At 47.6% G+C, this 20,953-nt stretch overlaps 1 protein-coding gene across 3 annotated transcripts in view; it reads right to left on the bottom strand.

Moving 5' to 3' along the window:
* The window catches only part of OPA3 (outer mitochondrial membrane lipid metabolism regulator OPA3), a 58,889-nt gene extending 38,161 nt beyond the window's left edge, over positions 1-20,728 (bottom strand). For all 3 annotated transcript variants that reach the window (XR_014060874.1, XM_081515693.1, XM_081515695.1), the window contains exon 1: positions 20,507-20,728. Coding sequence is in view for 2 of the 3 variants with exons in the window: in XM_081515693.1 (XP_081371819.1) it covers positions 20,507-20,648 (142 nt within the window). In the remaining variant the exon portion in view is untranslated. The remainder of the gene's footprint in view (positions 1-20,506) is intronic.
* Between the last annotated feature and the right edge of the window lie 225 nt (positions 20,729-20,953).

The raw sequence follows: 20,953 nt of genomic DNA, 5'->3' as shown, positions 1-20,953 counted from the left end.
CAGTCCCTGGTCACTGGGCCTTCCTGTACCAACAGGCTGCAAGGCTCTGAACAGTACTTCCCCCACTGCCTGGCCATGGGAGACCAGGATATGAGTTCGCCAATGAGACGCATCACCCAGGATCTGCAACGAGACATTACTGAGACAGGGTCCCCCAACTGCAGCTTTGCATGGGTTCTGCTGGTGAAGGTAGGTTAGGGACATCAAGGTTTTCCAAGGTGAACATCCAGTGTCCCTATTACCAACGTCAGGGGTGTGATGGCTTCTTGGCCCCTGGATGGCATTAAATCGATGTGTTCTTCAATACAAAAGTCAAGCAGGCAGCGTCCGAGGCAGCAGCTCCCCTGGTGGGTCAGTCCTGGAAGCCCAGCCAAGAGGCACTTCTAGCCCTTCCAATGACTCTGAAAACCTCATCCTTTGTATTCAATTGCTTTCTGCCTAATTTATTTGGAAATGCGTCAAAAAGACAGATTAATCGATGGATAGAGGGATGGACTAATGGTTCAAACATGGTAAAGGAAGTACAGTAAGATGCTACTGGGAGAATCTTTGTGGTAGGTATATGAGTATTCAATGTAAACCTCTTTCAATGTTGCTGTATGTTTGGAAATGTTTATATTAATAATAAAACGTTGAGAACCATCCTTTCTTCTAAAAGAGCTGCAGTGCTTTCTCTTTCCTGCAGGTGAACCGCAAAGATGTCATGGTCTTAGAAATGATGAAAGCTGTCTATGGCCAATGTGGAAAGGGGCTATGAATATAACAGGTGAACTGAGCAGCTGTCTTGTTCTCGGCTGGGTGCCCAGCACGGTGGAGAAATCTCCTCTCCAGGAACAGGGACCTCAGGGGACACTGGGTTTCCATCTCCCTCTGCTGGCCTGAGATGAAGGTGGGACGTTGTCCCTCTGCTCCCTCCTGCAGGGGAACCTGCTATTTTAAGAGCCAGCCTTGGATTCAGCAGTTCCAAGGCTGGAGGCCCAGCGATGCTCCCTGTCCAAGCCTCAGTCTCCTGCTTTATAAAAAGGGTTTAATAATAATCCTTATCCATAGGGTGTGTGAGATCCATCAAGACTATGGTGCCAGCTGAAGGTTTCCATACTGGGCAGCTATTGTCGTTGCTATAATCAGGCCTGGGCTGAGGTTCCTGAATCTCAAAATGAAGTTTTTGCTGGGTGTGGTGCAGGGAGATGACAGAAAATACACAGGGGTGTGCTCCTCCAGGCATGAGAGACAAGGTCACTGTTAGCAATACCCAGTGGGTCCTCTTTGCTCCTACAAATGCCAAGACCACAGGCTGGAGGCAGGCTGGGCCTGGATCCAGTCTCCATGTCCTCGGTGAACCCCCTTTCCCTCACCGCAGTGACTGGTAACACAGCCCCCAAGAGGGAGGAACAGCTCTTCCTACGTTAGACTTCCAAATAATAAATGGAGAAGAAAAGAAGGAAACAGAAAATCAACACTGGATAAATAACACAATAATAATTGCTGCAGATAAGATCCACAGATGATGCTAAAATTAGTGGGCAGAAGTCTAAGGAGAAACAGGATATCTGTATCATTTCAGAGTGTCTTCCCCAAGAGATTTATTTCATTTTAAAAATTTTATTTATTTATTTATTTATTTATTTGGTTGTGCTGGGTCTCAGTTGCAGCATGTGGCATCTAGTTCCCTGACCAGAGATTGAGCCTGGGCCCCCTGCATTGGGAGCACACAGTTTTAGCCACTGGACCACCAGGAAGTCCCTCATTTTATTTATTGAAGTATAATTGACACAGAGTATTACATTAATTTCAATGACTTAATGACTTGGTACTTGTATATACTGCAAAATTAGATTAACTACAAGTGGAAAAATGCTAACTCCACACTGGACAAACCTAGTAGACACCACCTTGACCATGTGACCAAGGTCAGTATGACTGGAAATCCGGCTGATATCCTGAATTCCCTGAAACAGTGCAGTGAGAAGCACACATTGGTTCTGTGTTATGTTTGCCAAAAATGTGGAACTTCTTTCCAGTAATGGGAAAGCATCAGACAAACTCAGATTAAAGGACAGTCTACAGAACTAACCAACCAGTATTCTTCGAAAGGGTCAAAGAAGACAAAGAGAAACTGAGAAATTGTCACAGATTAAAGGGAACTACAGAGGCAAGACAACTCATTCAGGACACTGGATGAGATCTGGGGACAGAATAAGGACTTCGGTGAAACTGGTGAAATGGGAATGCCATGGGTGGTTGCGTTACCAGCACTGCACTCGTGTTCCTTCCCTGGGTTGGCTCCCTCTACCATGTTTAGAGAAGATGCTATCACGGGGGAAGTTGAGGGAAAGGTCTGCAAGAACTCTACACCATTTCACAACTTTTCTTTAAATCTACCCTGAGCTCAAAGGAACAAGATTAAAAAAAAAAAGAAGGGACTTCCCTGGTGGTCCAGAGGCTAAGGCTCCATGCTCCTAACACAGGGGACCTGGGTTCAATCCCTGATCGGGAAACTAGATCCCACATGCTGTAGCCAAGACCTGGTGTAGCCAAATAAATACATTTTTTAAAAACGAAATAGCCTCCAGGTGGCAAGACTGGGAGGAAATGAACACTTGGGAACATTCGCGGCTGTCAGGGTTAATCTGTTGCACACCCTTGAGTCAGTAATTCTGCTTCTGGCCAGATTCACCCTGCAGGTGTGAAAGGCTTGCCTGGCACATGAGTTATGCAGCATCGTTTATGATATAACAATAAAAAAAAGGGGGGGGAAGACCCTACGAGACCATCTACAGTCTCAGAAATTACAAGAATCTGTCAGCAGCTGAGAGTAAGGAAGTTTTTTATGTTTCGGATAGATAATTCTCTCCAGGATGACATGGAACACGGTCAGTGAAAAGCAGTGAGGACCAGCACAGTGTCTACTGTTTGCTGTATTCATGGAAAAAGAAAGTGGGGTGGGGGTGGGTTGCATATCAGCATCTGCTTGGAAATGCACAGTTGTTTTTTGTTTTTTTTTCTGGAAAATACTCAAGATAACCGTGGTTGCCTCTGTGGAGGAGAACAGGGTGCCTGGGGAACAGAAGTGGCGGGAGACTTTCCCCTACTTACTCTTCTGAACCTTAAAACATGTGAACTTGAAAACAAAAACTGAAGACAAAACAGATAACTAAAATTTTTTCCCCCCAAATCAACAAACAAGCCACCCTGGACCCAGAATTTGGGGTCAAGGCTGTTCAGATGAAATACTCTGCTCTTCCCTCAAGTCCCACTAAGATGGCGATCGGGGAGAAAGAAGCCAGAAGCCACGAGAACAGAGGGGAGAGGGTGGGGTGGCTTGGAGTGAGAGGGGGCGTCCGTGGGTGGGGGGGGGCAGGAGACCAGGATGGCAGGCCCTGGTGCCCCTGAGAGTGGGGACAAGCTGAAGACCCTCAGAACCTCTTCTCCACCTGACAGGAAGCTGCAGAGGGTGAACCAGGGGGACTCCAGGAACTGCTGAGGGGGCGGGCGCCATGCTGAAATTTTACAGGCCTGCCCCTCTGGCCTGGGATGGTGGTCAACGCCAGAGGTCAAGAGTGAAGGCCAGTGGCCCTGGTGGGAGTTGCTGGGAGTGAGGCCACATCGTTCATTGAGGTACTTTTTTTTAGAACGGGGCTCTGCTGAGCTGTGACCTCGGCCATCAGAGAGACAGGAAAGATCTAGGCCACGCACATACCAGTAGCTCCCAGGCCCCTCTCTTCAGGAATCCAGAGCCCCCTCCCCTCTCTCCCTCTAAAGCCCCAGTGAAGTGGGTATTTGTTGGGTTTGCCAGCCCAGCATCCACTCCTCTTTTTCTGGAAACTGTCCCTGACCCTCCTGTGGGGAAGCCACTGCCCCACTGTTCCCGCATGCTGTTCAGGTAAACCTGACACTACCCTCATCTTCAGATGCTGGCATTCAGCTCTGGGAATCTTCCTGGAATTTCAGGAAAGAGGCCCCCTCCTTCCTCTGGGGTTGCCTGGTGAGTGGGATGTGAAACTGGAGTTACTGAGGCCATCTTGTCCCCAAAGAGAGAGACTGCCTGAGAAAGAAGACAGCAGAGAGAAACACAGGGCCCAGGGACGGCACTGCGCCTTCCAGGAATTGTCTGGGTTCCTGGATGCAGCTGAGCTTGAAGCTGCACACTTCCGGAGCTTTGATGCCCCTGCCCATTAGATTAGGATTCCATCACTTGTAAACAGGAGTCGAGAGAGGAGTTCAAAGTGAGGTCATCACCCTTTCTTGACAAATACTGAGCCAGGAGTCTCAGGGAGCACTGAGGGGGACATGCCTAGAAGTGTGTACCCAGGAACACAGCTTACAACATGACGCCAACATCACCGAAAAGAGGCCAGACAGGTCTTCTGCACTGAACAAGTGTTACTTTTATTAGCAGAAATCAACTTTCTTTGAAAAATAATAAAGCAAATTAATTGATTCCTTGCTGTCCTTCATTTCTTTTGTCACCATGGCCTGTTATCCCTGTTGCCTCCCGGACCAGGTCCAAATGTATTAACATGGCCCTGCGTGATCTGTCTTTGGATGGCCATCCGGTCCTTCCTCTTTCAGTCCCACCATCTATGTTTCAGCCACCCCAGCCACTTCTTATTCCTCTCGTTCACATCTTGACCATTGCACCTGTGCCTCCATCTTTCCACTGGGGCTCACTCCTCCTTGAGTTCTGAGTCATCCTCTTCTCTCCAAAGCCCTTCCCCAAACCCACAGACAGGCTGAGGTCCCCTCCAGGCTTGCCCAGCCCAGCACTGACCCACTAACTACCCCTCATCATCGAGGGCCAGGCCTGTGTCCCGCTCTGCACTGGAGACTCACCAGGGCAGGGCTGTGTCCCCACCTCTGCTCAGCACAGGCCTCAGCACAGAGAAGCTGCTGGGCAGTGTTGATGGATGGATGAGATAAGGATGAATGCCACAGGCAGAGACAGGATTTGTCTCACCACTGTGTCCCCAGCACTCAGCACAGGCCACGGTATGGAGAATATGCTCAATGGGAGATACGTTGAAAGAATGAGACGAAAAGTGAAAAGTCTGAGGTGTGAAGACATATCAAAGTGAAAGTGAAAGTCGCTCAGTCGTGTCTGACTCTTTGCAACCCATGGACTCTATACAGTCCGTGGAATTCTCCAAGGCCAGAATACTGGAGTCGGTAGCCTTTCCTTTCTCCAGGGGATCTTCCCAACCCAGGGATTGAACCCAGGTCTCCCACATTGTGAGCGGATTCTTTACCAGCTGAGCCACAAGGGAAGCCCAAGAATACTGGAGTGGGAAGACATATCAGCGTGGTGAGAAAAAGATGCTTCATTCAATCAATGCTGTTGGGACAAATGGAGAGCCAACTAGGAAAGAAAATAAGATGGATCCCGAATGGGTTGAGGTATCGCTGGGAGGAGTCAGGTGGTGAGAGAGCCGATATGGGAACCAGAGCCGGGGATGAAGCCTGATCAAGAGGACAACCTCCCCAAAGCACTGAGACTTCAGGGCAGAACCCATGGGGGGAGAGTCAGTGGGAAGCCTCGCCCAGGCTGGCAAAGACCTGGGAAACAAGCTGGAGGAAAGGGGTTTTGACAAGGCCTATGTGGTCCTTGCCAGTTTCTGCTGCTAAAGAAAGACGAAGACCTCTTCCAGGAATGGCTGAAGGACATATGTCTTGCCAGTGCCAAGAGGGAGGGGACCTTGATGCTGGAGGGAGGAGGCTGAAAGCAGCTGGACGGTGTCCCCAAACCACAGCCCACATTCCCACAGACACAGACCCAGACCCACAGACAGGCACTCAGGTATAATTACAGGGAGACACCCTTGTATGGGAGCCAAATAAGTATCGCATTGCTCCTGTGTATTCTCAACAAATTTTGGAAGAACTGTGCACCCTCTTTATACACTTTGAAGTTGTCAGATCCATTTTTTCCATCCTAAGTTTAAATTATTGCAAAGAACATAATGAATTTTAAAAGAGATCCACTGCATCACTCTTTTAAGCATACGCAAAGGGCTAAAGAGCCATAGAAGTGTAGCGCCTTCCAGGTTCATTTTAAAGATACACACCAAGCAGCTCTTCTTTAACAGTGCTTTGCATTGTTCCTTACTCTTCTTTTTTAAAATTTATGTTATTTGTTATACTTTTGGCTGCGTTGGGTCTCTGTTGCTGCATGGGCTTTAGTTGTGGCGACTGGGGGCTACTCTCCCGCTGTGGTGTGCGGGTTTCTCATTGCAGAGGCTTCTCTTGTCCCAGAGCTTTCAGGCTTCGGGCAGTGGCAGCTCTCAGACTCTAGAGCTCAGGCTCAGTAGTTGCGGCACATGGGCTAAGTTGTCCTGAGGCATGTGGGATATTCCTGGACTAGGGCTCGAACCCATGTCTCCTGCATTGGCAGGCAGATTCTTTACCACTGAGCCGCCAGGGAAACCCTCCTTTGGTTCATTTTAAGGATAAACACCAAGCAGCTCCTCCTTAACAGTGTTTGCACTGTTTCTTACTCTCTTGATGTTCAATCTATATTCCACTTTCTCTAAAAAATCTTATCCTAACATGACATATTTTTATGTGCAAATGTGCTATTATATTTTTCTGAAACAAACAAACAAAATGTGCCTATGAATTAAGATCAAAATTTTCACTTCTTGTGACCTTAGTTAAATTGTTTCTCTAAGATTGTGTCACCCTGACAATTATTATTAGTATGCGTGTGCACTAACTCGCTTCAGTCGTGTCCGATTCTTTGTGACCCTGTGGACTATATCCCCCCAGGCTCCTCTGTCCATGGACTTCTCCAGGCAAGAATACTGGAGTAGGCTGCCATTTCCCTCTGCATATTACTAGTATATCAGCTGACCAAAATATCATATATGACACAATTTGATACATATCAATAACTATTGAGCATAAAAAGTAAATTTTGACCACAGATGCATGTCTTAATAAGGTGGACTGGAGAAAGCATTCCTTCCATCAATATTCTAAATTGTTCCTTTGTTACGCTAGTTGGTTTTCTATATAGGGTAATGCATCAGCAGGAAGGCAGAGGAGATTCACCTCTCCTTTCATACTTCTCCCAGAATTTCTTTTCTTGGGAGCAGAGCCGTTGAAAAGGGAGGGAAGGAGGGAAAAGAGGAAGGGAGGAAGAGAGGGAGCCCAGGAGATTCCTCAGGCAAGTCAGGTCAAACTGGAGCTCTGGAAAGGATTCCCTTAACACTCCCCCTGCAGGAGTGCAGGGCGTGGGGTGAATCCACATCACAGCCTGAAGGCCACCTGCCATGTGCCACACAGACTGCAATGCTGATGGCAGCATTCTCTGGGAAAGCCTAACCCAGAAATCACTTAATGTTCACCAACAGGAGCCTAGCACAACCACAGCAAGTAACAAGTGCTGTGAGAAAGAACATGGGATAAATGTTCAAGGTATGCAGTTAAGAGGGAAAAAAATAGGACACTGAACAATGTGAATAGTACACAATCTGTTATGTGAGTTAAGTTTATACATACAATACACCTGATCACGCCCAGAACACCTCTGGAAGGTGCCTGGGGAGTGACCTTTGGAGGTTCTGACCTCTGACCGCCTACTTTTCCCATAAACCTCTGCCCTAGCCACACAACCCTCCCCACTGTTCCTAGAACTTGATAGGCATGCTCAAGCCTCAGGGCCTTTGCACTTACTGTACCTTATGCCTGAAACACTCCTCTCCAAACATCAATACTTCCTCACTTTACTCAAGTCTCTCATCAATCAATGGAAACCCAAATGACTAAGAGTAGATAAACAAAATGTAGGCTATTCATAAAAGTATTAGAATAAAAGAATATACACTAAAAGCAATTAAAAAAAATGAACTGATACATACAGCAACAAGGAAATATCTCAAAAAAATCTTGTGAACAAAAGCTAGACATGAGCTTCATCCTGTATGATTCCATTTACATGACATTTAACAATACATAAAGTTAATCTATGGGCTCCCCTGGTGGCTCAGTGGTAAAGAATCCACCTGCCAATGTAGGAGACGTGGGTTCAATCCTTGGGTCAGGAAGATCCCCTGGAGAAGGAAATGGCAACCTACTCCAGTATTCTTGCCTGGAAAATCCCACGGACAGAGGAGCCTGGTGGGCTACAGTCCAAAGAGCTGGACACAATTTAGCAACTAAAACAACAAAGTTAATCTATAGTGAGAGGAGTCATACAGGGCAACAGAGCAGAAAAGAAAGGAACTTCTCCCAGAGTGATGGAAATGTTTTATATCTTGAATGCTGATTATATGGGCATATGCATTTGTTAATGCTCATTAAACTATACATCTTTACTAAACTTTAGATCTGCATTGCACTGTATACTGTTTTGTACTTCAATAAGTAATATGCAGACAATCAAGTATTAGTAACTAAATGTAAGAGGAGGAGTTTGGGAGCCTGTGAGGCTTGATTTCTTATTCAGTGTTGCCTTGGGGAACTTAACGGTCTCTGGGCTATTTCACCATTCATACAACCAGGACAATCACATAAACTCCCTAATTAGGTGGTTAATATCATTTGTTGAGATCACAGAAAGCATAATAAATGAGAACTATTATCATCAGTTAAGAAATTACTATTCAGAGTAAACACAGCTTTCAGCCAGTCCCTGGGTTTTGCTGGATGTCTTCCAGCCAGTTGAAAGCGCACCCTGACAGTGCTCCAGGTGTTAACAGACTTGTGCTGCCACAAACCTGAGTCTGGCAAACCCGGTCCTGTCCTGCCTCCGGAGATAGCAGTGATGCACCAATCACCACGGAAACACGATTGGTTCTGTCTTTCCACACCTTGGTGAATCTCACGTACCACACTCTGGCTCTAAAAGATTTTTAGGGGTTAACCCCGCCCCCCAGGCTGGCCAATCGGACAACAGGCATTCCCAGGCCACAGGGACTGGCTCAGGGCTGAGGACATGACCCAAGCGGCACCACTGAGACTCACCCTGGGAGGAACGACCTCCCTGTGCCCTGGAGTCACTAGGCAGGTAACTAGTACTTTCAAACGTGAGCTCCATGAGAGGAGTGTCTTTTGTCTGTTCTATTGTTTGTCACACCTCCAGAATAGCTCCTGGCACACAGCTGGCACTAGATAAGGACTGAATGAGTCAAGTATACAGATGCCTAATGGACTGAAGCAAGTCCTTGTCCCAGAATATAATTCCACTTCTACTCCCTGCCCAGATCTGGAGAGCCTGTACAACTTAGTACAGAAGGCATCTGGGGATGTAAGAGGCACAAGGGAAGCAGCTAACAGAGGCTAAGAGTTTAGTGGGCTCTAAGTTCCTGGATTCAAGTTCTGGATCTGCTACTTATATGCTGTGTGGGCTTGGGGACATTTCTCAACCTCTCTACACCTCCATTTCCTCTTTTTTTTTTGTCGTTAAGGAAAGTGTAGTATTTATTGCAGGGCACCAAGCAAGCAGTCCAGGCACAGACTCCCTGATGGCTTTCAAGGAAAGGTTTTTAAAGACAGAATGAGGCAGGGGGAAGGTGGGGTGCATGATCAGCTGGTGGACATTCTTCTGATTGGTTGGTGCTGAGGTAAATCGGGGCCAACATCATCAGTCTTCTGATTCCAACCAGTCTGGGGTCTGCGTGCTTGTGGGCAGCATACAGTTAACTTCTCCCACCTGGTGGGGGTTTCAGTACCTGCAAAACAGCTCACAGGACATGGCAAAGAATACTATCGATAGCCCTTGAGGAGGAACTAATGCTCCTTGACTTTGTCCATTTCCTCTTTTTTCAAAATGGGGATCATAAACCCTGGCTTATGGGGATGTTGGTGCAGTCAAGGCTTGTGCATGAATGAATGGTCCAGTGGGAGATTCAGCAAGGCTGCCTGCAGAGACTAGGAACGAGGCTGAACACACTGGGTGCAAACTGGAACCAGACAACCCGGTCCCGGCTCTGCCACTCAGCACCCATGTGCCCTTGGGCAGGTTACACAACTGCTCTGCTCAGTCTCTGCATCCGTTTAGCTCGGTCAGTGATGGTGATCTGCCTCACGGGGTGTGGTGAAATAAACTAACAGACAGAAGGACGACGACAACCTTAGTGTTCACTTTATATCATTCTTTACTGTCTTATTAACTCCATTCTCTCCTGCCAATGGGCTTCCCTGGTAGCTCAGCTGGTAAAGAATCTGCCTGGAATGCAGAAGATCTGGGTTCAATCTCTGGGTGGGGAAGATCCTCTGGAGGAGGGCATGGAAACCCACTCCAGTATTCTTGCCTGGAGAATCCCCAGGACAGATGAGCCTGGCAAGCTCCGGGAGATGGTGAAGGACAGGGAAGCCTGGCATGCTGCAGTCCATGGAGTTGCAGAGTCAGACACAATGGAGCGACCAAGCACACTCCTGCCGTTAGAGTCCAGAAGCTATATCCACTGACTACCATGACCTTCCCAGATAGCAAGAGACTGTGACTCAATTCTGGTCAATCAGCAGTGAGGGGAGTCCCCTGGGAGCTTCTGGGAAAATATTTTTCTCCTTGCAGGGCCTTCTCTCATTTCCCTAGAACCCCTATCCCATATATAAACATGCGCATGAACACACACACACACTCACATACACTTCCTCCCTTTGGACACAGCAGTATAAAGGCATGATGCCTGGCGCTCCAGCAGTTCCTTTGAGGCCTTGAGGGGAGTTATTGCCTGAATACCAAGATGGTAAACATAGGAAGAGCCCTCAGGTCCCTAATGACATCACCAAGCCACCGAACCAACCACAAGCCACCTTCCTCCGCCAACAATAAACATCCCTTAGACTTAAGGTTTGGTTAAGATTTATTGGCTGGGTTTCCAATTCATCGCAGATGGGCACAACTAATTTGTGTCTTGTTCTTTCTTTCACAATAAGCGTATATTACTTTTGCAAATTTAGTAAGTCCTCCCAAAAAACTTCGGAGGAAAAAAAACCCTAAACCCCAAAATAAAATAAAATGTGATTCAATTTTAAAAAGCAAAGAGATAAAACACAGCACAGAATTCAGCACACACTAGGCCTTCAGCAGAAGGGAGCTACTGTGGCTGTGTGCTTATCAAAGGCAGGACTGAGGTGGGCCTGGAAGCCAGAAGATCACTGAGGAAAGAGAGGGAGTGGGGGGATCTGAAGAAATCTGAAGAAATACAGTGGCTTAGGGGTCTGATGTGGGGTCAGCTGGAGCCAGGGCAGCAAAAACAGTGAAGGAACCAATTAGCTAGAAATGAGGGTCAAGACCCCAGTTAGAGACAGGAGCACACCCTGGGAGGCCGAGCCATCAGGATAGGTTTCTAAGAAACTGACCATGGAGTCTCAAGGACAGGTGAACAAGGAGGGGTGGACAAGGAGTTTCTCTAGTGCAGAGGGAGAAAATATCAGAACTTACAGTTATGTTTGTTTGAAGAAGGAGGAACGAAGGTAAGAAAAGGGAGAAGAAGAAGAGGAGGAGAAGAAATTAAGCTTTGCTAGGCATATAATAAATCAACCCTGAATATTCACTGCAAGGACTGAAGCTGAAACTGCAATACTTCGGCCACTTGATGCAAAGAGCCAACTCACTGGAAAAGACCCTGATGCTGGGAAAGACTGAAGGCAAAAGGAGAAGGGGGTGGCAGAGAATGAGATGGTTGGATGGCATCACCGACTCAATGGACATGAATTTAAGCAAACTCCAGGAGATAGTGAGGGACAGGGAAGCCTGGTGTGCTGCAGTCCATGGGGTGGCAAAAGGTCAGACAAGACTGAGCGAGTAACAACAACCACCACAGGCATAGAGATACCCCCAGAAAAGGCCTCTAGGGCCCCTCCGCCAGCAGGCGCCAGCATCCCCAGGTGCCAGACCTAAAGGCAAAAGGACTGACACGGGCGCCCTCTCCTGTCCACTCAGCGCATTGCAGCCGGGCAAACTGATTAGCAGGGACATTCTCAGGTTGCAAATCAAGTTCTCACACAGAGGCTTCTTAAAGACTCCTGCTCAGAAACCAAGGACTGAACATCTAACAAGACCAGCAAGAGTAAATTTCAACAAGTGCCTATGCATATGAAGGGTGGGGATGAAAACTGAGCAGGGGGATTAAAAGCAGCTGACGGCACAGTCTTCTCCTTTGGATCTCTGTATTAAGATACTGAGGTCTTTGCCAGCTCTGACAGCTGTGCACAAAGAATGTCACAACTCTCACAGAGGGGAAAATATTTTTAGTGAGAGCAAAAATACTTGGGGGGCTAGGAATACATAAAACAAAAAATTTTTATTTAAATATTAGTTTCATCCCTCCTAATTTTTAAATGTTTTTAAATGCACATAATATATTCATAGTAATATGTCAGCACTATACATGACTAATTAACTATATATATATATATATATATATATATATACATACCTTCATATTATAATATATATACACACACAGGCTTCCCTTGTGGCTCAGCTGGTAAAGAATCCGCCTGAAATGTGAGAGACCTGGGTTCAATCCCTGGGTTGGGAAGATCCCCTGGAGAAGGGAAAGGCTACCCACTCCAGTATTCTGGCCTGGAGAATTCCATGGACTGTATAGTCCATGGGGTCGAAAAGAGTCGGACATGACTAAGCGACTTTCACTTTCTTTTCACTTCACACACACACACACACATACATACATTCATACTAAGGGAAAACGCTCAAAATGTTTCCTTAATAGGAGAGCATGATGAAACTGTTTGGAGGTCGCCAACATCAGCCTGCTGCTGTGTAACATAACTGATACGGTCCTCTGGAGATTATAAATAGACTTCAGGGAAATGGTTTTCAAACACTCATGCACACGAGGATCCTTTCTGAAGAATATTAAAAATAAAAATGCCCAGCTCTTCCTTCCCCAGATGGACCCAATCAGGATCCTGGGTGGCTAAGGGGAGCACTCCATAAAGCTCACATTTTTTTCCCCTTCAGGGCATCTACTTTCAGCTCATCAGTCCTCACAGCAGCTGTATTTAGTCTGGGATTTGTTTAGTCCTACTGAGCTCTGAACGTCAATTGTATCTGTCACTTCTTGGAGTTATGTTTGGCTTTTTTTCCAACTTCCTGGTGATTTTTTATTGTACTCATTTGTATTTTTGTATCCCTCCTATTTTATCCTTTCCATACATAAGCAGAGCTCTTTTATATCCACATCTGACCATTCCTGTATCCACAGTGTTGGCAGGTCTTGACCTGCCATATTTTGTATCTGCTGACTCTTGATCATGGTGCCTGCTTCTCTGTACCGCACATAATTTTTTATCATGAGCTCATATTTGCTGGAACTCTACCTGAAGGAATTCTCCAAGGCCCAGGCAGAGGGGGAGACCTCCTCCAGGGAGGGTTTATGTTTGTCCTGACCAGGTACTTAGGGACACACAGACCCAGGTTCATTCTCAGCCTGCTGTTTCCAGGACCTTTCAAAGAGTATAAATTAAGCCTCGAACCCACACAGGGACAGTCAGTGGCCACCAATTCACAGAGGAAGACTTTCAATCTCCACCTAGATCTAAGGGTGTATGTCTTTGCAGGATGGGTTTTTTTTAGTCCACTCTTCCCCTGAGCAATACTTTCCCTGGGAGCTGGTTGTGCACAAGGTGGTCCCTTGTCCAGCTTTCCCACAACACAGCCTCTGTCCCTGAGGCCACGAGAATCTGTCGATGTCCCCAGACTATCAGGTAGCCTCTGTGCACGCTCCCCTCCTTGGCTCTTTGCTTTTGATTTCTCCTTGCTCTGCAAGGAGTCCCTCTTCCTCCTTGCAGGTACAAACCATTCCTTCCAAAGGATGCTTTAAATATTTTAGGAAGCATTGGATCATAGGAGGTTCTCTATTCAGCCACACTGTCCTCTTTCCCTTTGACTTTCTCACGTTTCTTTGCTCAGAGATATACCTCCGGTCCCATCAGATCAACATAATTGCCCTGTGCTAGTTAGAAATGTTCACGGGGAGGGCCCAACTCCTCTGCCTGTGGCAAGGCTGTGAGGAATGACTGAGGGAGGGACACCAACACCATCTAGAGGCCTGAAGTACTGACAGCTCAGCTACAAGAGGCCACCAGGGAGCACACCCTGAGAAGGAAGGCACTAGAAAGTTTAGTGTTAGGATAATGATGGGACTTCCCTGGTGGTAGAGTGGTTGAGAATCTGCCTGCCAGTGCAGGGGACACAGATTTGATCCCTGGTCTGGGAAGATCCCACATGACTCAGGGCAACTAAGTCCTTGTGCCACAACGACTGAGACAACGCCCTAGAGCCTGTGCTCCGCAACCGGAGAAGCCACCGCAATGAGGAGCCCGTGCACTGCAGCTAAAGCAGGCCTAAGCACGGCCACGAAGACCCGATGTGGCCGAAAATAGTGACGAAATACACAAATAATCTTTAAAAAATTAAAAAAATACTCCAGGATGAAAAATGGATAGTGCAAGCCCCCCCAAAGACGATGATAATGATCAAAATAGTATGGTGCCTGACATCTCCATATATTCAACAAAGAATTATGCAGCACTTAAGAGCCAGGCATTGTTTAATGCTTTATGGATATATGAACTCATGGAATATGAATTATAATGATACAATTTACAGACAACAAAAGTAACACCCAGAGAAGCTAAATAACTTGCCTTGGGGCCACACAGAAAACGGCAGAACTGGGATTCACATGCAGGCAGACAGCTCAGCTCCAGAGGCAAGTTTTTGCACACTCCACTCAACCAAGTTACGGAGTTCACTCTAAGTCACTGCACTTAGAACGTGCCAGGCCTGTGCTAAGGATATTCGTGTACCTGACAGATCCTCCCATCAGACCTATGAGGTGAGTGCTACAATGTGCGGAGGAGAAAACCGAGGTACAGAAAGGCAGAGGGTCTCACCCAGGACACGCACCGAATGGCAGGGCAGAAAGCTGAGTGCGAGAAGCCTTTATCTGGAGGCAGACTGTTCAGCCTCTGGACAGTAATACCCACAGAGGATAGATTATCACAGCCAGCACGAACGACCAGATCCGCACATTCTGGGCTAGGCCTTGATATCCACTAGCTCTTGGATCCTCACGAGAATCCTGGGAGGTGAGTTCTATCATCACCATCATCTGACAAACACGGATTTGGGAGTCTCGGAGAGGTCAAGCTGCTTGCCCAAAGTCACAGAGCTCGTTAGTGGTGCCAAGATGCCAAGCCAGGAGTGTCTCCCCTGCGGCAAACTGCCTTTGGTGACTGTCTGTATCACGCCCTGTGCAGTCCCCTCCCACACTCACTCTGGTCTGTGCCAGAGCTGCTGGGATCAACAGAGCGTGCTGGAAGTGATGCTGTGTGGTTCCAGAGCCTGCCCTTAAATGGCCTGCAGCTTCTGCTCCTTCTCCCATGGAAATCCGGCTCCAGCGAGCCCTGAGCGACCATGAGGGGAGAGACCATGTGGAAAAGAGAGGTCTGTAGGCAACACTGAGATAGAGAGAAGGAAGGGGATATTCCAACACCCCGGTCGAGCCTCCTGATGACTCCAGGCCCTGCTGCCCTCTGAATGAAACCCCCTGAGAGACCACCAGGCCAGACGGGCAGAGGAACCAGACAGCTGAGCCCAGTTAAGGCACAAAACTGTGAGAGAAAAATAAAACAGTCACTGTGTAAAGCCCTTAAACAGTAGGTCACACTGCTTTGTAAGCAAAAGAAAACAGAAACCAACTCCAAAGCCAAAACTTGTAAGAATGACCACAGGGCTAAGCTCTTCTGAAAAAAGTCTCCCGGTCCCCTGAGAGAATTACATGGCATATTAGTTTCCTATTCCTTCTATAAGAAATGACCACAAAAGCAGTGGCTTAAAACAACTTGCATTTGTTATCCACAGTTTCAAAGGTCAGGAGTCTGAAATGGTTCTCACTAGGCTACACTCTGTGTCAGTAAGAGAGCTCCTTTCCGGAGGCTGTAGGGAAGAATTTGTTTCCCTGCCTTTTCCAGCTTCCAGAGGCCACCTGCATTCCTGGGCTCCTGGCCCCTCCTCCGTCTTCAAACGGGTGCCTTTCCTGTCTCCTTCTTTCACCTGTAAGGACCCGGGTGATTACACTGGGCCCAGCTGTACAATTCAGGCTGCTCTCTCATCCCCCAAATACCTGATTCAATCATACACGTAATAATGTTCCTCTGTCGTGTAAGGTAACACATTTAACAGGTTCCTGGAATTAAGATGTGGGCATCTCGGGCGGGGGGGGTCATTATTCTGCCCACCAGGGTAGCAAACTGGAAAAATAACCAGTGTTCTCCAAGGGCCCAAGTGGAAACACACTGGAATTTTCCCACTGCCCAGAGACCTCCTACAGCTCTTCCCACAGTACACTATGCAGGCATGGCCCCAACCTGCCTGGCATCACTGCCCTCTTTTATTTTCTCTCCCCAAGAAATCTTGGTTGAAAAAGATCATTGCCTTCCCAACACAGTGCGTCACCGATGATTTATGCTTCATTCATTTACTGTTCTTTCTCAGGCAGACACACCTACTCCTCCAGCTTCTACTGTGAGGAGACGCATGGCCAGGCCCACCCTCTGTGTCTAAAGAATCTTAGCCAAAGATACAGTCGCTGGATGTGTGGGTCAGCTTGGGAGGCCTGACCTGGGAGAACATACAGTAGCCATAGCTCTGGAAAACTCCAGTTGTCTGTGACGGGGGCCATGGTGAACAGCACTTAGCAGTATGAAGACAATACAACAACATAGTTCAAAAAGCGTAAATCTGATTAAGTCAGTGCATTCTAACATCAAACAGCACCTCCAACCAAACCTGTCCCCCAACTGAGCTCCTGGTGCTTTCTGTTCAGCCCGCCCCTCCACCAGACTGCCTGTCACACCCCATCCACAGGAAATCCTGCTGGAGCTACCTTTCAAATAAATCTACTGCTTATTCATTACTAAGGGGAAAAGGAAAGGTTCTTTTAGTGGTCGCCACCTTAACCAAGGGATCCAAGTTACCACCACAAATGACGGAACAAACAGACATCAGGAGCCCCCTGAGGTGATGTCCTTAGGTGTTCTGTAGTGTTCCTGCCAAATTTGCTCAACGTGAATCAAATCAGAGGAAGCGATCAGAAAACTTCAGATTGCAGGACACTATGGAACAACTACCCCAAAGTCAGTGTTACAAGGACAGGGATACTATTATAGAGGAGGGCCAGCAAACTTATTCTGTGAAGGGCCACAGAGTAACTATTTTACATTTGCGGGCCATAGAAATCCATCTTTGTGTCCACAGACAATGTATAACAAATGGACATGGCTGTGTTCCAATAAAACTTTATTTACAAAGACAGGCAGTGGGCTAGACTGTCAAACCTGCTGTAGATTAAAGGATACTAAAGAGGCATGATCATCAAATGCAGCGCATGATCGTTGAGCTGACTCTAGATTAAAAATAAAAATAACAAACAGCTTAAAAAGGACATTTTGGGGACCAGAATATGAGCTATATATTAAATAGAAGCTGTATATTAAACAATATTGTCACCAATATTATTGTTATCAATGCTAAATTTCTCAGGTGTGATACTGGTTCTGTGTTATATAGGAGGTCTTTGTTCTTAGAAAATACAGGCTGAAATATTTAGAAGTTTAGAACCATGTCCAAGACTTATTTACAAATTTTTCAGAAAAAAAAAAAAGATCGTGTGTATACATTCATGTATGATGGCGAAGACCAAACAAATCTGCTGAAAGCTAATAAGAGTGAACTATGTGTTGAAGGGGATATAACTGATGACCATACCATTCTTTCTTTCAACTTTTCGGGGAGTGTGGAATTTTAGAAAGAAGTGGGTGGGGAAAGAGTGTGAGGCAGTGGGGAAGTGGCTTCCTCACTCACCTGGACTCCTGTCATCATCTCCTCCCTGCAACCACTCTCACCCTATGATTGCCAAAAGGATCGCATGAAAATTGGACTCAGATCCCATCCTTCCCCTGCTCAGACCCTCCAGTGAGTCCCAGCCATTCAGAGTAAAGCCAAGGCACTTGCAGAGGCCCACAGGCCCTGCACGATCTGCCCCTTTCCCACTACCTGCTCGGCCCTCAGCCTCCACTCAGTCCTCTGTTCAGCCACACTGGCTTCCTCGATGTCCGTCAAACATGCCAGGCGCGTGCTCACCTCAGGGCCTTGGCAGGTGTGGAGACTGGGCAAGAAAGCTCTTCCCCCAGACACTCGTACTGCTTGCTCCCTCCTCTTCTCATATTGCCGATGAGGTCACCCTGATAATCCTATCTAAACTTCACAACCGTCCCCCAAATACTCCTCCTGCATCCCTGATGTTTTCTCCAGAGCAGTTCGTGCTATCGAATATACTTCACACTTTACTTTTCTTTATTGTCTGGCTTTCCCCCAAAGCTGAGAATGTAAGGTCTCCTGAAGACAAAATGTTTTGCTTTTTCTTCTCTGCTGTATCCATAACATCTACACGACAGCCACAACTCAGAGCCATGCACTGACCTACCATTTTACATCCACTTACTCCTCACAACAACAGGATGAGATAAGTATTATTTATAGCATAAATGCATATGCAGCATATACACAAATAGGAATAATAACAGTGTCTAACTCAGAATAATTGGTGAGGATTTAATACTGTGAAGTGCTTAGCACACTGCCTGGCACAAAGTGAGTGCCCATTAAATGTCGCCATTATATAATACCCACTGTACAGAGGAGGAAACTGAACCTCAGAGGGGTTAGTGACCTGCCAAAAACCACCTGGCTGAGAAAGGGGGACCCAGTTTAGAACCCACACCAATTTGACTCAAGTTGCTGCTTTTTAAACCACAATACTAAGACATCCCATGGTGTCTGGGAGAAAGGCAGTGGCAGGAAACAGAAACCAGCTCTGGGAATCCAGAATGCAGGGTTTAAGTCCTGCCTTAAAGGGCCAGGGTTTAAGTCTGGCCCAGACCCCACGTGTGACCTCAGCAATTCCCTTCTGCTCTCAAGACTTTAGTTTTCTCTTTTATAAACTGCAGGGAGTCATTTCCCCTCCTGACATGGGGACAAAACAGTGTGAGAGTCAAATGAGAAAGCTTATAGGAAAGCACTTCGGTAACTGAAATCCAACACTTTTCCATTCTAAGATCTGCAACTCTGGCAGACAACCGACCAAACACCAAAAGATCAAGAATTCCAGGCCCTGCAAAACAAATTTTACGCATCCAAACTTGTAAAGAAAAGAAGTGTGCCTCCCTTCACTATTTGGCCTTTGCACACACTCCTCCCTCTCCCTCAACATTATCCCTGTCCCCGTGCTGTCTGGTGACCTTCTTCTCACCCTTCAGTTCCCAGCCCAGAGGTCTCCCCTGCCAGGAAGCTCTCCCTGAATGCTACATCAGGTCAAGTGTCCAGTGGGCTCCCTTATCCAAGCTCTGCCCACTCTGGGTCATCACCTTGAAGGATGGGCCTGTCCTCACTGGACTGTGAGTTCCTTGAGGGCACAGACTAGGGCTGGCTTGATTCCTGCTGTTTCACCAGCACTGCCCAGCACAAGGCCAATCACAGGGCAGACACTCAGAAAACACCAACTAAATGAAGTACCAGCTGGATTAACGGCGGTTCCCTGACCCAGCAAATTAGGCTAAATTTCCTTAGTCTTTGCTCCCATAGGCCTCTAACACATAGATCACCTTCTCACAGTAGCCCGTATTTTAAATGTTTACTATGCCCTTCGGATCTCAGCTCAGGCAGCCTTCCTCCAGAGTCTAGACAGCTTTCCCGACCCCACGCCCCTGGATCAGGAGGTCTCTCAGCTCTGGAGTTGGCACCATCCTGACAGCTCTGGAGTGACAATGATGGATCATAAATGTGTCTTCCAACCCAGCAAAAAGCCAGCACGGCCTGTCTACTGAATGAATGGAAGAGCAAACATGGTGTATGTGTGGATTAATAAATAGACAGATGAATATCCACTTTAGTTAAAATGACTCCTTTAGCCAGATTCCCATGTCACGCCTCCAGACTCCAGACTTTGCTCCGAGCCACGCCCCTAACCTAGGCCTATTCCCCGGAGTACAACTGGGACAAATGAATGACGTAAACAGATGAAAAAAGCACCCCTCACTGCCCAGGACGGGAGGGAAACCGAGGCACGAGGTGGAGTTTGACAAATGAAGCCACCCAAGGATGGTTTGGCAAATGACCCCGTCAAGTTTTTCCTCAGCTCGCCCCAGTTCCTCTCAGTCCTGGTATGCCCCGCCCAAATCACTCCTGTTACCCACACTATTGGCTCGTCTAGACGTCAGTCTCCTCGCGCTCTTTCCCTCTATTGGCTAATATTCCCAAATCAAGCGCGGGCACTTTGTACCGCCCTTCACCCCGTGCCCGTTCTTACTATTGGACTACTCGTATGCCCCTCTCCAAAGAGCCCTCCTTATTGGCTTCAAGACTTTGCCGGTTCGGGCTGTGATTGGTTGTGAACAGAAGCCCATCTCCTGAGCAACCACCTGAGAAGGGTTAGAGAATGGAAAGGTTGGAGGGACGTGGGGTCAGACTCACGCTGAGCCGGCGGGAGGCAGATATAGGTCTTGAAGAACTCGCTTCGGCGGGCGGCCTCCTTAATGCGGTTAGCAAGCGGCTTGCTGACCTGCCGGATGCCCAAGTATAGCAGCTTCGCCATAGGGAACGCGCCCACTACCATCTTGGCGGCTGCAAGGGGCACACGCAACCTTGCTGACTGGGAGGGGCGCCTCAGATCTCTCGCTCCTCCCCCTCCCTCTCGTCGCCGTGCGTGCGTACGTACCTGCGTACGCCCCGGGGGAACCGCTGGGGCGCTCCATGACGTCACGGCGTCGACGCTGACGCTCCGACGTCCGTTCCGATGAATATGCAAATATACGGCGGAAGTGAGGCTGTCAGAGGGTGGTGCCGTTAAACGGCTCGTTGCAACCTATATGGGTTCCCACGCCCGCTTCTGCTGACGTCATCGCCTTCCTCCGTGACGTC

Source organism: Giraffa tippelskirchi, chromosome 7 (assembly GCF_054371585.1).
Source record: "Giraffa tippelskirchi isolate mGirTip1 chromosome 7, T2T-mGirTip1v1.2.pri, whole genome shotgun sequence".
Classification (NCBI taxonomy): domain Eukaryota; kingdom Metazoa; phylum Chordata; class Mammalia; order Artiodactyla; family Giraffidae; genus Giraffa; species Giraffa tippelskirchi.
The sequence above is the reverse complement of the archived record's forward strand: the minus strand, read 5'-3'. Positions and strand labels throughout refer to the sequence as shown.